The 16199-nt window shown below is 50.6% G+C and overlaps 1 protein-coding gene across 2 annotated transcripts; it reads left to right on the top strand.

Moving 5' to 3' along the window:
• The first annotated feature begins 688 nt into the window (after positions 1-688).
• ARHGAP30 (Rho GTPase activating protein 30) lies at positions 689-16023 on the top strand. Of its 2 annotated transcripts, none has more exons than XM_004589280.4 (12): positions 689-1110; positions 4113-4215; positions 6494-6638; positions 8047-8129; positions 8286-8393; positions 8947-9074; positions 11038-11209; positions 11290-11393; positions 11472-11549; positions 12013-12414; positions 13394-13662; positions 13755-16023. In XM_004589280.4, the coding sequence occupies exons 1-12, from the start codon at positions 1014-1016 to the stop codon at positions 15396-15398; spliced, it is 3333 nt and encodes a 1110-aa protein (XP_004589337.2). In that variant the 5' UTR covers positions 689-1013; the 3' UTR covers positions 15399-16023. The 2 variants fall into 2 exon arrangements, with proteins under 2 accessions (XP_004589337.2, XP_036350378.2); XM_036494485.2 differs by having other exon boundaries at positions 1095-1110; positions 6498-6638.
• The last annotated feature ends 176 nt before the right edge of the window (positions 16024-16199 follow it).

Below are 16199 nucleotides of genomic sequence, written 5' to 3'. Positions count from 1 at the left end.
TGTGTAAATATGTGCATATTTGTACATAAAATAATATTCTGTTTTTAAATAAACAGATAAAACCTGTTTTGTCTGGTTCCTGTTTGGTCTCTGAATCCCATTCTCTCAGGGTCAGTCCCATCTTCCCCGTGGTCCCAAGTAGGGGAGGAGTTAGGATGCCTGTCACCAGGAGGAAAAGGGACAAAACCGGCTTCTACCAGATCTTCCGTGTCTCCAACTCCCCAGTTAGGATGTGGGGTTAAGAATCTCGTCCAGGTGGTCAGTGCTTGAAGACTCAAAAGTAGCTGTGTAGGCTCTTTCTACAGATAAAGAAACTGAAACCCAAGTGCTATGAGTTCCACAGGCTGTTGAAGCTGGAAGGATTTGAAAGTTCATCTGGTCTACCCACTTCATGTCCCTTTGTGGGGAGACTGGGGTACAGGGGAGTCACATGGCAGGCCCGTAAGAGGCAGAGCCCAGGCAGCCTCTGGGGGTACACAATACAATCATGTTCCGCCTGCTCTAAACCTTCGACTCAAGAACTGTGGTCTTTAAGGGTGCCAGCCACCTGCTCACGCCCTAGACACCATCACCCCACCCCAGGGCTCTGACATCACCTCCCCTTGACCAATGAGGAAAGACCCAGTCGTGAGTGGGGATGTGAATGTCAGCTACCTCCCCCACCCCGGCCCTGTGGTTGCAAAGATGCTCTAACAGGAAGCGGGTTTTGAGGAGCTGCACAGCTTCCTGCTCCCCCATAGCAAAGCGGGGCGAGAAGGGCGAGTGCCCAACCGGGCCACGAGACAGCTTCTTGCCAGGGTCCCATCAGCTTCCTCTTCCCCAGCCACTGGCGTGTGGCTGGGGAGGGGGGAACGGAGGCAAAAGCCTGTTGCCCAGGCCACCCTCTATCCACCGCTCATTGGGAGCCCTGGGGCTGGGCCAAGCCCGGATCGGCTGAACTCTCATGGGGGATTGATAAAGCAAAGGTCTTGGGGGGACAGACGTGGCTGGGCCAGAGCCCTGGGGCTCCGGCCATGAAGTCTCGGCAGAAAGGAAAGAAGAAAGGCAGTTCGAAGGAGCGTGTGTTTGGGTGTGATTTACAGGAGCACCTGCAGCACTCAGGCCAGGAGGGTAAGGAGGCCACCTGGGAGCTCCTGTGGGTGGGTGGGTGGCTGGGTGGGTGGAGAGACACGGAACTTGTACAGCCTGACCTGGTCTGAGGGACAGTAGCAGCTTCCGGGTGCTTCTGGGGGAAGGGGCAATGGCCCGGGGTCACCACCCCGGAGACGTACCAGCAGGCAAGACAGGAAATGGAGCTCAGTGAAGATGGCAGGGTGTCTCCTTTGGGGAACTCTCTGAGGTTGGGGTGGGTGACCAAGGGAGTGGTGAGCAGAGAGGCTGGAGAAATTGGAAATGCAAGGAGAAGTGAACACAAGAGGGAGGTGAGGGGCTGGCCCCTGGGGGGCAGGAGAGGGAGGCCAAGGTGACAGAAGAGAAATGGCCAAAGTGCTCCTGGGTGGTCCTTGGGTCTGAGTTGGAGGAAGCAGGAGCAGGGCTGCAGGGGAGACTGGGAGGAAAGGGGCTTCCCAGTGGGAGGAGAACACCCAGGGCCAAGACCCCTCCGTAGCCTCACTGGGCCATCGTGGGCAAGGGTGGGACAACCTCCCTGGTCCCTTCCTCCTGCCTTGCCAGTCTTGTTTGCCCAGTGCACAGGAGAGTAGCTGCTGAAACGTGGAGCTCTGGTCACATGAAGGAGATCTCTTGTGGCCTGTCTGGAGGCTGGGGCCAGAGAGTGTGAGGGAGGGGCAAGTGGGGACTGTCTATGGCGCGTCCTTGGCTTCTTCCCTGAGTTGCCTTGGCATGGCCTGGGAAGCCAGCAGGAGTAGGGACAACCTTGGGCTCACTGGGAAGTCAGTCAAAACTGTCTCTTGACTTGATCTGAAACTGAATCCAGGTGTCCTGGCAGCCCAGCCAGGCTTGTTTTTGGCATGTGGAGCTCCTCCCAGCTATAGGACTTGATCCGTCCCTCACTGCCGCACCCTACCCCAATCTGTCATTTCCTCTTTGTCCCCTCCTCTGCTCTGGGCTGTGGTGCCTGCAGTAAATGGTGGTTCCCAGCTCATTTCCTCCTCTTAGCCCTGCCCCTGCGTCCCCGGACACCACCTTCCCCTTTTCTCCTCCCCATCGTTACTGACTTCAGTTGGAGGGACAGCATGGGCCCCAAGGCAGAGGGCTCCTCAGCCATTGCCGGCTATACATTTGGGCCATTCCTGGGACAGAGTGGCCATGGAACAGCTGTTGGGGCAGGGTTTGCTCTTTTAGGACAGGTTCCTCCTGAGAGGGATGGTTCATGGCCAGCTTTAACTAGGGATGATGCTCTTGCCACAAACCCTCGGGTCCGCCTCCTCCCCAGCAGCACTGCCCTATCCTGTGACCCATCACTTGCCCTGACTTGAGCACAGGTTAAACACGCACCTTGTTCTGGCAGCCCTCCTGGCCTCTGCCTGCCTCTATGATGGGTAAGGCATGTGTTCTCCAATATGGTAGACCTCATGAATCCCATAGTGCAACACACCTCCTTGCCCTTCATCAGCATCTCACCTGAGCTCCAGGCTGAGGGCTTTTGGGGTCCTCTCTCATCCTACTCCAGCAACCCCATCCCTGCCTGTTACAGAGAAGTAGAGAGAAAGAAATACAGAAGGGCTGAGGATGGTGTCACAGTCAGGTGAAAACCCAACCCAGAACGGCTTGCTCCTTGCCAATGTATCTACCTTGTCATCTTGGATGTCCCAGCCTCACAACCCTGCCCCATCTTAGCCTCTAGCCCAGTTATTTGCCCCGTAATGAGTCTCTTGCTTCCAGGTCCTCCAGGCATTGGATTCTAATTTTTGTTTCTTTTATACCTTGCTCAGAGTTCTGATTCTTCATGTCCTCATGCTTTGGGATCCACATGGGGGACTGCACATCCCTTCCTTGGTTTGTCATCCCTTTGACTTCCTCACCCCGACCTGTGTGCATAATCTTCAACCTCATCTCCCTGATCTCTATCTCCTTAGCACCCTCATCTCTGACACCTCTCTCTCCTCCCATGCCCTTGGCCCATTTCCTGTGTGGGCACTTGCTCCTTATGGCTCTTGAACACCCTCTTTAAGGGCCTTTTCTGAAAGTTCCAAATCAGCAGATGACAGGAAGCGGAACACCTATTTTGGTCAATGTTTATGTGATGAGGACCTGGGGACTCAGGTGACAGTAGATATATGTGAGTCACCGAAATAATGTGGTGGCCAAATGAGTTTGTCTAGCATTAGACACTCAAGAATACAGTAGAAGCTCAAACCAGGAGGACCTGTCTCACTTCTGCATCCAGTTCTGGAAATGGACGTCAGGGAAATCCTGGTACCTGGAAGCAGGTCCTAAGGGGATGGACAGAGAAGCTTAGGGCTGGAGCTAGAGTGAGGGACGAGAGGGAGCAGGGTGAAAATTTTAGGGAAGCACCCACTCTCAGGGCACCAAGTGACACAGGTGTCTCATTCTTGAGTGCACTGTTGGCACTTGCATGGCCCCAAGAGTGAGCACTTCCTTAAATTTTGTACTCTAAATACCTCTCTTATTTTACCCAGCCATAGGCTGTGCTGTGCGTGCAGGAGAGCAAAGTGTCTTAAAACCAGTTCATAAGAAAACAGTTAAAGATAATGAATGATGAACTTTCAAAACTGTTTCATTCATTTTATAGATTTTTTAAGCAAAAGAATAAATTTTTACCTTTTTAAATTTATTTAGAATTCAAAGAGAAGAAAGAGCAAGATACAGCATTCTTATCTCTGGTTCAGTCCCTAAATACCTGCATTGCTTAGATCTGAGCCAGGCCAAAGCCGGGAACTTGGAACTCAATCCAGGTCTCCCAGCCAGGTGGCAGGTGGCAGGTGGCAGAGATCTAACTGTCTGAGGCATCAGCTGCTGCTTTGTAGGGTGCATATGAGCAAGAAATCAGATTTGGGAGCAGAGCTTGGACGTAGACCCAGCACTTTGATAATGGGACAGGGGCATGTGAACTGCTAAGCCAAGTGTCTGACCCCAAAGACAAGACCTCCCTTGACCTGATTTATCTCACCCTATCCTGTCTGCCTCCCCAGTGCCCCAGGTGCTAAGGAGTTGTGCGGAGTTTGTGGAGGAGCATGGAGTGGTAGATGGCATCTATCGCCTCTCAGGGGTCTCCTCCAACATCCAGAAGCTCCGGTGAGTTGGCAGAGTGAGAGGGCTGTGACCAGGAGAATGGGGGACAGAGGACCGTGGGGACAGCAGGGAGGAGAGATGGAGGGAAGTGGGAGAGGCGGGAGTGTGGATGCTTGGAACTCTCGTGGGAGGAACTCTGAGGTGTCCTCCAGAGTGTAGATCGTGAGCTCTGCTTCCCCAACACACACACACACACACACACATTTCCAATCGCACTTTCATTCACCCGGGTTTTAAAAAATCACCTATTATACAATAAGTGTTAATAGATCATAAAATTATCCACTTAGAAATGAACAACTCAGTGACTTTTTAGTATATTCATAAGGTTGCACAATTATCATCATTATCTAATTCCAGAACATTTCACCACCCTGAAAAGGAACCCTCTACCCACCAACAGTCACTCCACACTTCCCTTTGCCACCCCCATCCCCTGGCAAATGCTGAGCTACTTTCTGTCATTGTGCATTTGCCTATCCAGGACATTTCATAGAAATGGAATCTTAAAATACGTGACTTCGTGTTTCTGACCATTTTCACTTTAAATGTTTTCACGTTCTGTTCATGCTATAACATGTCCTGGTACTTTGTTCCTATAGCTTTGTCATGTTTTGTTTATTCATTTATCAGCTGATTGCTTTTTGGACTGTTTCCACATTTTGACTGTTGTGAATAATTCTTCCATAAGCATCGATGTACTCATTTTTGTATGGACATATATTTTTCAATTCTTCTGAGTATATACCTAGGAGTAGAATTGCTGGGTCATATGGTAACTCAAACGTTCTAAGGAATTGCCAAACTGTTTTCCGAAGCAGCTGTATTATTTAACATCCTATCAGCAGTGTATCAGGGTTCTAGTTTCTTTACATCCTCACCCACACTTGTTTCCCTGCATCTTCTTTTATTATAGATATTCTGATGTGTGTAAACTGATATTTTATTGTTATTCACAGTTGCATTTCCTGAATAACTAATGTTGAGCATTTCTTCATATGTGAGAAAAGTGACCATATTGGTCATTTGCTCATCTTTTTTGAAGAAGCATCTATTCAAATTCTTCACCCATTTTAAAAAAATGATTTGTTTGTTTATTTGAATGAAAAGCAGAGTGCCAGAGGGAGAGAGAAAGGGAAAGAGAGAGAGAGAGAGAGAGAGAGAGATCCTTATCAGCTCATCCATACCCCAAATAGCTGCAATCGCTGAGGTTGAGCCAAGCTGAACCCAGAGCTCAGCACTCCCTCCTGATCTCCCACATGGCTGACAGAGGCCCACATGCTTCTTCTGCTGCATTCCTAGGCTCATTAGTAGGGAGCTGGATCAGAATCAGTGTAGCTGGAACTCAAACCGGCACTCCTGGTGTACAAGGAGCTGTTTCACCAACTGTGCCACAACACCAGCCTCTGCCTTCACTTTCTTTTCTTCTCCTTATATTCATCTTTTTTTTTTTAAAGAGGATTTATTTATTTATAGGAAATGTGGAATTTTACACACACACACAGCTCTTCCAACTCTGCTGGTTCACTCCCTAGTAGGCCCCAATGACCAGGGCTGGGTTAGGCTGCAGCCAGGACCTAGGAGCCTCACCCAGATCTCTCATATGGGAATAGATGCTGAAGCACCGGTCAGTTGCTTTCCCAGCCAGATTAGCAGTGTGATTTGAAAGTAGAGCAGCCAGGACTTGAACAAATGTCCACATGGGATGCAGTTGTCTCAGGCGGAGGCTTAACGTGCTATGTCATGGTGCCTAACCTCACCCCTCTGCCTTGCACTTTGTTGATAGTGTCCTTGAATACATATGTATTTGTAAATTTTGTTACTTATTTTTGCTTTGATTGCTTGTGCTTTTACTGTCATGTCTAAGAATCTATTAATTAATCCAAAGCCATGATGGTTTATACTCGTTTTTTCATTCTGAGGGTAATACCCAACCATTTTCACACATTCCTAGAACACATTCGGTTCCATTCTGCTTCTGCTGATTCCTGTATACCCTGCCTTGCTATTCACATCTACACCTACATCCCTGACAGGTCCCTGTTTAGGTCTAGGGCCACCTACTATACACATGTCTTTCCCCAGATCCACATCAAAATGTCAACATGCCCAGTGCCTTATGCTTACTATTTCACATTTAAACACCCTGGCATTCTCCTGTTGGCTTCCCTACATGTGAATCTACAACCCTGCTCAGAGCCTGGAGCTCTCAGCTCTACCTCCCACCATTCCCGGCTGGTTCCCGATCCTGACCACTCCTGACCACCTTGCATCTCCCCAGGCAGGAGTTTGAGACAGAGCGGAAGCCAGATTTGCGGCGGGATGTTTACCTCCAGGATATTCACTGCGTCTCCTCCCTGTGCAAGGCCTATTTCAGAGAACTCCCAGATCCTCTGCTCACCTACCGACTCTATGACAAGTTCGCTGTGAGTTGAGAGGCTGGAAGATAAGGTTCGGGGTGGCCATTCTGGTTTTGACATCCCAGGCTGTTATCTGCCGAGCAGAGCGCTAGCGATTCTGACCGGCCACAGCCGGGATGCCGGGATATAACATTCTGGGAAGAAAGACCCCTCCTCTCCCAGTCTCCTCATTTCTGCTATCTTGCCCTCATTTTGCATCATTCTGCTGCCCTCAGTGCAGTTGTCAGACCTGATGGGGTGGGGTCAGCTGGGAAAGTCCTTAGACTAGAGCTTCCCTATGCTTAAGAGAAAGGGAACACATTTTAGAAATCTAAACTTTTTCAAGAAAGCCCTTTCATGAACTCTAATTGTCAGAAAAAAAAAAAAAAAGCATGGCAACAAGGAGATTCTGAATTGAGTAACTTTTTTTTAAAAAAATTGTATTTTTATTAGAAAGGCAGAGTAATAGAGAGAAGGAGAGACAGAGAGACCTCTTATCTCTCCCACATGGCCACAATGGCCAGAGTAGTCAGGAGCTTCTTCTGGGTCTGCCACACAGGTGCAGGGTCCCAAGACTTTGGGTCATCCTCTGCTGCTTTCCCAGACCGCAAACAGAGGAAATGGAACAACCAGGACACGAATCAGCACCCATATGAGATACCAGAGCTGCAAGTGGAGGATTAGCCCTATATACTACCACACCAGCCCTAAATCATCCTGACATTTTAAAAATAAGCTGCGTGTTTGTTATTTAGTACAACAACATTGAGAACACAGCGCTGAAGGGTGGTGGCACCTCTACTCAGTCTAATCAGAATACACTGGGTGAGTGGAGGCTTTTCTGAACACTGTAAAACAGATTTTTTTTGAAAAATTACTTTATTTGAAAGACAGAGAGAGAGAAAGAGAGAGAGAAATCTCATTCCCTGCTCTGTTCCCCAAGAAGTGCAACTTCCAAGGATGACCAGGCCAAAGCCAGGAGCCAGGGATTCCAACCTGGTCTCCCAAGTACTTGTTATCTTCTGTCTTCTTAGCTGGTTCAGCAGGAAGCTGGAGCAGAAGCAGAGAAGGCGGGACTTAAATAGGCATCCCAATATGGGATGCTGACACTACAAGTGGTGATTTAATTCACTGTGGCCTTACATCAATCCCTTCCTGGACACTTTGTAACAGTTCTTCAACTGTGAGGCAGGGAGTCGCAGTGACTGGTCCCATGCAATAAAGCTGTTAAGTAGCATGACCAAGATCCAATTGTTATTCTCCGTGAAATCCAAATTCTAGGCTTTTCCCATTATATCAGGGTGTCTTGGAAGGTTCTGGGTGCAGGCACTAGGGATGCAGTATGGACCGTTTCTGAGTGGTTTGGAGCGCTGAGGAGTCAGCAGAGGCAGGCTGGGCTACTGATTCCTGCTCTGTGCACCTTACTCTCCCTCAGGAGGCAGTGGCAGTGCAGCTGGAACCCCAGCGCCTGGTCAAGATCCTAGAAGTGCTTCAAGAACTCCCTGCCCCAAACTACAGGTGTGTGGGGCTCTACTTCCTGCATCTGGCTCCCTGACAACAGCCTGCTCTGGTCTCACTCCACCAAGAGACTCGACTTGTCCTGCCCAGCTCCCTACCTGCCACTTGCCTGTGGTGTTCCCTGTGTGATTACCACCTCCTCACCCCTTTCTGCAGGACCCTGAAGTTCCTCATGCAGCACTTGGTGCACATGGCCTCCTTCAGTGCCCAGACCAACATGCATGCCCGTAACTTGGCCATTGTGTGGGCCCCCAACCTGCTGAGGTGGGTGCACGTGGGGGCAGCATGTGGGAAGCCTTGGAGAGCCTGTCTCCCGGAAGTCCATTGGGAAAACTGGAGAGGGACAAGGGGGTCTTGCAAAACTCAACAAGAAAGGAAGGCTCAGAATGATACAGAGAGGACTGGTGCCAGGGAGGCCCTTTTCAGGGCCTTCGGGTTTTCCTCTGCTGCATCACTGAGCTCTGAGACCGGGATGTAAATCCCTACCAATGGTTTATTGAACATGAATGTCGCAGTTGATTGGAGGTCTGGCTTGCATATATTCACCGTGGGATAGGGCAGACGGTGAGAAATCCTGTAATTCGTTATAAGCAAGCACCCTCATGTGCAAAAGGCATATGGATTATTCACTAAGAAAGTGGCCAAGAAGACTTCCAAGAGGAAGTGGCAATTGGCACTTCATGGCATTAATGATTTAAGAGGCGGAAACGGGGTTAAGAGCCATCACGGGGGAATGGCGGGGAGTAGAGGTGTTTTCAAGGAGACTTTGGCGGAGAAATGATGGGTCTGGGGGAAGAATAACTCCACCCTTCTACAGGTCCAAGGACATAGAGGCCTCAGGCTTCAACGGGACAGCAGCCTTCATGGAGGTGCGTGTGCAGTCCATCGTCGTGGAGTTCATCCTCACACACGTGGATCAGCTCTTTGGGGGTGCTGCCCTCTCTGGTCAGTGTCCTTTCTGCTCAGCACGTATCACAACTCTGGGGAGGCATGCCAGAATGACAGAGGACCTCAAAGTTCAGCTAGTTCATTTCCTGTGTTGCAGAACAAAGACTGAGTTACAGAGGGACTTCATGGATAATGGTGCAATCAGCACTTGAGAGGGTCTCTTCTGATGTCAGTCTAGTGAATAACTTAACCTCCATTTTTTTTATTAGTCTTGTTTTCCTTTTATTTTTTTATTTTTTTTATTCATTAATTACATTATATTATGTGACACAGTCTCATAGGTAGTGGGATTCTCCCCACCCCTCCCCAATTGTTTTCCTTTTTTAAGATTTATTTATTTTTGGGGCCCGGCGGCATGGCCTAGTGGCTAAAGTCCTCGCCTTGAACGCACCAGGTTCCCATATGGGCACCGGTTCTAATCCCGGCAGCTCCACTTCCCATCCAGCTCCCTGCTTGTGGCCTGGGAAAGCAGTCGAGGATGGCCCAATGCAATGGGACCCTGCACCCACGTGGGAGACCCGGAAGAGGTTCCAGGTTCCCGGCTTTGGATCGGCACGCACTCGCCGTTGCGGCTTACTTGGGGAGTGAATCATTGGATGGAAGATCTTCCTCTCTGTCTCTCCTCCTCTCTGTATATCCTACTTTGTAATAAAATAAATAAATCTTAAAAAAAAAAAAAAGATTTATTTATTTTTGGGCCCGGCATGATAGCGTAGCAGCTAAGTCCTCTCCTTGAATGCACCAGGATCCCATATGGGCGCCGGTTCTAATCCTGGCGGCTCCACTTTCCATCCATATCCCTGCTTGTGGCCTGGGAAAGTAGTCGAGGATGGCCCAAAGCTTTGGGACCTTACACTCACATGGGAGACCCTAAGAGGCTCCTGGCTTCAGATTGGTTCAGCACCAGCCGTGGCGACCGCTTGGGGAGTGAACCATTGGACGGAATATCTTCCTCTCTGTGTCTCCTCCTCTCTGTATATCCGCCTTTCCAATAAAAATAAATAAATCTTAAGAGAGAGATTTATTTAAAAAAAGGGGGGGGGGTCCCAAGGCTTTGGGCTATTCTCTACTGCTTTCCCAGGCCACAAGCAGGGAGCTGGATATGAACTGACTGGGATCCGCACCAGGCCCCTTTATTTTTTTATTTATTTTTAAAGATTTATTTATTTTTATTAGAAAGTCAGATATACAGAGAGGAGCAGAGACAGAGAGGAAGATCTTCTGTCCAATGATTCACTCCCCAAGTGATTGCAACGGCTGGTGCTGTACCCATCCGGAGCCAGGAACCAGGAACTTCTTCCAGGTCTCGCACATGGGTGCAGGGTCCCAAGGCCTTGGGCCATCCTTGACTGCTTTTCCAGCCCACAAGCAGGGAGCTGGATGGGAAGTGGAGCAGTCGGGATTAGACCTGTCACCCATATGGGATCCTGGTGCGTTCAAGGCGAGGACTAGCTGCTAGGCCATGCTGCTGGGCTCCCAGACCTTTATTTTTAAATATGTATTTTTATTGGAAATGCTGGTTTGCTGTCCAAATGGTCGCAATGGCCAGGAACCAGCAGCCTCCTCTGGGTCTCCCACATGGGTACAGGGTCCCAAGGCTTTGGGCCATTCCCTACTGCTTTCCCAGAATACAGGCAGGGAATTGGATGGGAAGTGGAGCAGCCAGAACATGAACCAATACCCATATAGGATGCTGGCTGTTGCAGGTGGAGGGTTAGCAAGTTGAGCCATTGTGCCAGCCCCATAACTTGACTTATAAATCACTGTCTTGGCTCCCCAGCCTACCAGAGAAATGCCCTGGGACTTTCTGGCCCTTTTTGTCGATAAAGACACCCTCTCAAGGAACTGGAAATGGGGGGGGGTTGCCTCCAGGAACCTTAGAGGACATCCCTGACCTGGGAATTGGTAAGTTCTCTACTTGTCTCTGTTCTTAGCTGGCAAATTCCTTTTCTTTTCCCAGGTGACGAGGCGAACAGTGGCTGGAGATCACTCCCAGGTGCCCGAGCATCAGGTAGCCCAGAGGACCTTATGCCCAGGTCCCTGCCCTACCATCTGCCTAGCATCCTGCAGGCCGGTGATGGACCACCACAGATGCGGCCCTACCACACGATCATTGAGATTGCAGAGCACAAGTAAGGCCTCCCTCCTGGACTCTGTTGCCCTGCACTGACCACTAAGCCCCAGACTCCAATTGTTTCTCCATTCTCCACAGGAGAAAGGGGTCTCTGAAAGTCAGAAAGTGGAGATCTATCTTTAATCTCGGGCGCTCTGGCCACGAGACCAAGCGTAAACTCCCACGGAGTGCTGAGGACAGGGGTAAGTCTAGGGAGACGGGGGGTATCTTGCTGAGGGTGTGCAATACCCTGGCCCCTACTACACACCCCTATCTCACAGAGGACAAGTCCAATAAGGGAACCCTGCGACCCGCCAAGAGCATGGACTCCCTGAGCGCTGCGGCTGGGACAAGCGATGGTGAGTGTAGGTGTGTGTTCCTGTATATGAAGGCATGTGTGTGGTATGAGCAACAGCGTGGTCAGCCATGTTCAATCATTTCAAAACATTGTTAATGAGTGCCGGTCAGGCAGTAGCCACAGTTGCAGAAGCCAAGTGTACAGTGGTGAGTTTATTGTCCCATCTGTGAATGCAGCCAGTGTTTGTACATGCAGAGACAGTACAGGGTGTGTGCGAGTGTGTGATGGTGACAGCCACTGAATGGACTCCGTAGGGATGTATAGGTGGGGTGACCTGCCGGTTGGGTGCCAGGTTTGTAGAAGTGGCTGAGGGAAATTGGGTCTGCCTTTCTGATCTGAGAAAGCAGGGCTTTCTGGGAAAGAAAAGCAGAAAGCAGGGCTCTACTGAGGTGTCTAGGCCCCTTGGAGTTAAGGCTATTGCCTCCTTAGCCTTTTTTTTTTTTTTTTTTTTCTCTCTTCTACAGAGCCAGAGGGGCTGAGGGAATCCAGCAGTTCTCAACCGAGCTCACTGCTACCTGAGTGCCTGGAAAATGATTCCATGGAGATGGTAGAGGGTGAACAGGAGACAGAGGCAGAGGCACTGGGAGACTCCAGCTCTGAACCAGGCACGCCACGAGCTGGGCGGACAGCCACCCGGGCTGTAGGCGGCAGCCGTGCAGAACGCTGTGCTGGTGTTCACATCTCGGACCCCTACAATGTCAACCTCCCGCCACACATCACCTCCATTCTCAGCGTGCCCCCAAACATCATCTCCAACGTCTCCTTGGCCAGGCTCACCCGTGGCCTTGAGTGTCCGGCCTTGCAACCCCGGCCAAATCTTGCCTCTGGCCCTGGCCCTGGCCATGGCCTTGGCCCCCGCCCCACAGGTGAGAGCCCTGGAATTTTCCCAGAACTAGGAAAAGGGGCTAGAGCTCTCAAATCAAGTTAGGAAGCTGGAAGATGGCCCCTTGGGAAGTTAAAAGTCTTGGTCTTTATGCTTTGGGGTTACCTTCATCTGCCTTCATGGATACAAGGTTGGGGAATTTACTAATAGTGTCAGGTCACATAAAATTCATGGCCAAGGGATCTCTAGAAGTCTTCAGATCACTGATGTACCCAAAAATGACAGTCTGCTTCAGACACACAGGAGGGGATATCAGAAAGTTTATGGAATATGGAATTAAAAGATAATGCATGCTTCCCATCAACTTGAATTTCCCTGTACATCAGGGCCTGTTAAGCGCAAGCGTGGGAATAGAAGACAGTTGACTAAATGCTAGTGTTTGCTGGGATTTATAACATGCCATGGGCTCCAGTAAGAAATTTTGTAGGCAACCACTTAGTTTTCTCATAATGTTATGACACACGAATACTGCTATCTTCATGTTACAACAGTGGCACCTGAAATTTAGAGTAAGTAATTTATTACCCCATTAGGCAGAAGTTGGCATAATTGGGACCTGATGATGCTGTGACTCCAACTGCCACAGTGTTACTGCTAAGTCTTGAGGCAGCATAGGATAGGACACAGGATACCAGGTTAAATAGATGTGAGTTCAAATTGTTTCAAGTTCACTTTTTGGCTGTGTGATCTTGGACAAATTGTGTAGTATTTCTGAGTCTTAGTTTCCTCTTGACTAAATAACTACTTTGTAAATAAAAATAATTACATTGTATGAAAGAAACACATTGTAAAAGTATAGCAGAGTGCAGTGCTTGATGCAATACGCTAACTGCTAGGGATTTTGACCTGGGAGAACCAGCCACCCAGAATAAACATTCTGGGAGCACTAGGAAGGCCTACCTTGGAAAGGGTCAGGGCTGGCCTTGACCTCTGAACTCACGGCAGAATTTCTCTCTTAACAGAGAAGAAGTTGGAGGCAAGTCCGGTACCAGGTCCTCTGGCTGACTCTGTTCCAGTGGACATGGCTCCTGCCCTGGAGGACTCCCTGTCTCAGGAAGTGCAGGATTCCTTCTCCTTCCTAGAGGACTCCAGCAGCTCAGAGCCTGAGTGGGGAGGGGTGGAGGATGGGGAAGTGGCCAAGGCAGAAGGAGGAGCAGCAGCAGCCTTCTCTACTGGGGAAGATGACCCTGGGCTGGGCTACCTGGAGGAGCTCCTGGGAGATGGGCCTCAGGTAAGGAGGAGCTGTGCTGGGCTTGCGGGTGGGATGGAGTCCAGAGATGGACAGGACCACCCAGTGCTGAATCACAATGCTCCTGTCTACAGGTGGAAGAGTTCTCTGTAGAGCCACCCTTGGATGATCTGTCTTTGGATGAGGCGCAGTACGTCCTGGCTCCCAGCTGCTGTTCGCTGGACTCAGTGGGCCCCAGGCTCGAAGCAGAGGAGGAAAACGGGGAGGAAGTTTACTTGAGTGCCTATGATGACCTAAGTCCCCTTCTGGGGCCTAAATCCCCAACCTGGGAGGGTGCAGAGAATAGGCAGGAAGAGGCAGGACGAGGGTGTGGAAGACAGACTCCAGGACCAGCTGAGGAAGAACAGGCATGTGGGAAGGTAGAGGAGGACAAAGAGGCCGAGCCTGCAAGCAGGGGGGCTGTCAGGGAAGAAGCTGAAGGGAGTCCAGAGATCGAGACGGATGTTGGAAAGGCAGATGAGGAAGAACAGGAGGCTGTGAGCAGCCAAGAGCTGATGGTCAGCTCAGTAGAAGGGAGTGGGGAGGAGTCAGAGGCCAAGGGAGGAAAGTCCAAAGGACATGAGGAGGCTGACAATATGGAGGAAACTCTGAGTGTGGAGGAACCAGAGAGAGAACAGTATAAAGACAAGGAGAAGAAAAAAGAGACCAAGAGAGAAGCGGAGGCCAAGGGAGGAGAGGAAGCACAGACAGAAGCTGGAAGCTACTTGGAGTATGCGGCCCAGGAACACCTGGTTGCTGAGAACTCGGAAGTCGTACACAAACAGGACATTGAAGGAAGCACGGAGGATGAGGTCAAAAGACACGGTGGGGATGGAGACCATGAGACAAAAGCAGACCAAGGACATGGTGAAGGCAGCAGAGATTTAGAAGTAGCTGGAGGAGGAAGGGAGGTCCCCAGGCAGCCAGAGAGTGGTGGCAGAGTGGCTGAGGGAGATCAGAAAACTACAGGTTGCCATTTAGAAGAGGGGGTCCTCCTGGATGGGTCCCTCCTGGATGGGTCAGGCAAAAAGTTCTTAGGGGCTGACAGTGCCAAAGAGGGCAATGTCCCATCTTCTGATGCAGAACAGGTTGTCCCACAGCCATCCAAACCAGAGGAGCTGGAGACTGCGGGGCAGCTCAGCTCTGAGGGTCACACTCTGTGTTCCTGTCCCGTTGGCTCAGCGGGTGGTGTGGGTATGCGTCTGGCTTCTACCCAGCTTCAGGTCCAACAGGTCCACTCTGTGCCAGTGGTGCCTCCCAAACCACAGTTCGCCAAGATCCCCAGTGCAATGTGCAGCAAGATCCACGTGGCCCCTGCAAACCCATGCCCAAGGCCTGGCCGGCTTGATGGGACTCCTGGGGAAAGGGCTTGGAGTTCCCGACCTTCCCGCTCCTCTTGGAAGAATGCTACCAGTCTTTCCTTTGATGCTGCTGTGGCCTTGGCCCGGGACCGCCAGAGGACAGAGGCTCAGGGAGTTCGGCGCACCCAGACCTGTACTGGGGGTGGGGACTACAGCCTCATCCCCAGAACCTCCTTCTGTAGCATGACCCCTGCTCATTCTCCTCGACCCCTTAGCTTCCTGGAATTCCCACCTGAAGGCACGGAAGCTTCAGCATCCCGAAGTCGGTTTAGTCTGCCCCTCAAGGAAGCCCAGCCCCCTGACCTCCTCCTGTCTCCTCAGCGGAGGTCCTATGCATTTGAAGCACAGGCTAACCATGAGAAAGGCGAGAGATTGTGATTAGGACCAGATCATTGGGCAGAAGAGACATGGAAATTGTCTGGAGTCCTTGGGGGTCCCTGACTGGCTGTCTCTCCCGCAGTAGGAGCCACAGTAGTGCCAAATTCCGTGGACTCTGGCCCTCTACTTTCCCTTTTTGATCACAGGAGGCACGTTCTGGCTGGTTTACCTGAGCTTGTCTCAGACCCACTGCACCAATCTTTCACGGCCCTAGGGGGTGAGGTCATTGCCAAAGGGAACACAGGGTAGACAAAAAATTTTCAAGGTTTTCTCTTGATGGAAGAAGCCTAGGATAGAGGTGAGGACAGGGCCTGGCCAGAGCTTTTCCCGCACAGTTCTTGAGCTGCCCCAGATCCTTGGATACCTTCTGAACCTCTTAGCCCCAGATGAGGAGTAGGCCCACCAGGGAGCTCCTTGAACACCTCACTGTTTAACCGAGGGCATGCACTCCAGCAGCCCCACTGCGTGCCTCTCAGTACACTGCAGGGGAGAGATCTCGTGCAGATCTCTGGCCTTTTTCCTATGGAAATGTCCTCCTATTTCAGGAATTGCTTCTCCAGGCAGGCAGAGGGCACGGGTCTCACTGTTTCATATCTCAGAATAAAAGTTGTATTTTTACATGGAAGCAATATACAGTCTCCTTACTCAAACCGTGGTGATCGATCAGTATCCCAGTCTCAAATATTCCACGAGCTAACACACTCCCCCTCTAGTTCTGGGCTGTTGCTCGGTTGTCATGGAGACTTGGGGCTGAAAACTAGAGCTGGGTTCAAGGTGGTCAGGAAATGGGGAAGAGAAACT

The sequence above is a fragment of the Ochotona princeps genome, chromosome 2 (assembly GCF_030435755.1).
Source record: "Ochotona princeps isolate mOchPri1 chromosome 2, mOchPri1.hap1, whole genome shotgun sequence".
In the NCBI taxonomy this organism is placed as follows: domain Eukaryota; kingdom Metazoa; phylum Chordata; class Mammalia; order Lagomorpha; family Ochotonidae; genus Ochotona; species Ochotona princeps.
This window is presented reverse-complemented; position numbering and strand designations above follow the sequence as displayed.

Bases quoted from the DNA above. Each gene is read 5' to 3' on its own strand.
- ARHGAP30 (XM_004589280.4), top strand. From the start codon at position 1,014: ATGAAGTCTCGGCAGAAAGGAAAGAAGAAAGGCAGTTCGAAGGAGCGT. The intron at 6,639-8,046 runs GTGAGTTGAGAG...ACTCTCCCTCAG, and splicing joins GACTCTATGACAAGTTCGCT to GAGGCAGTGGCAGTGCAGCT. The intron at 8,130-8,285 runs GTGTGTGGGGCT...CCCTTTCTGCAG, and splicing joins CTCCCTGCCCCAAACTACAG to GACCCTGAAGTTCCTCATGC.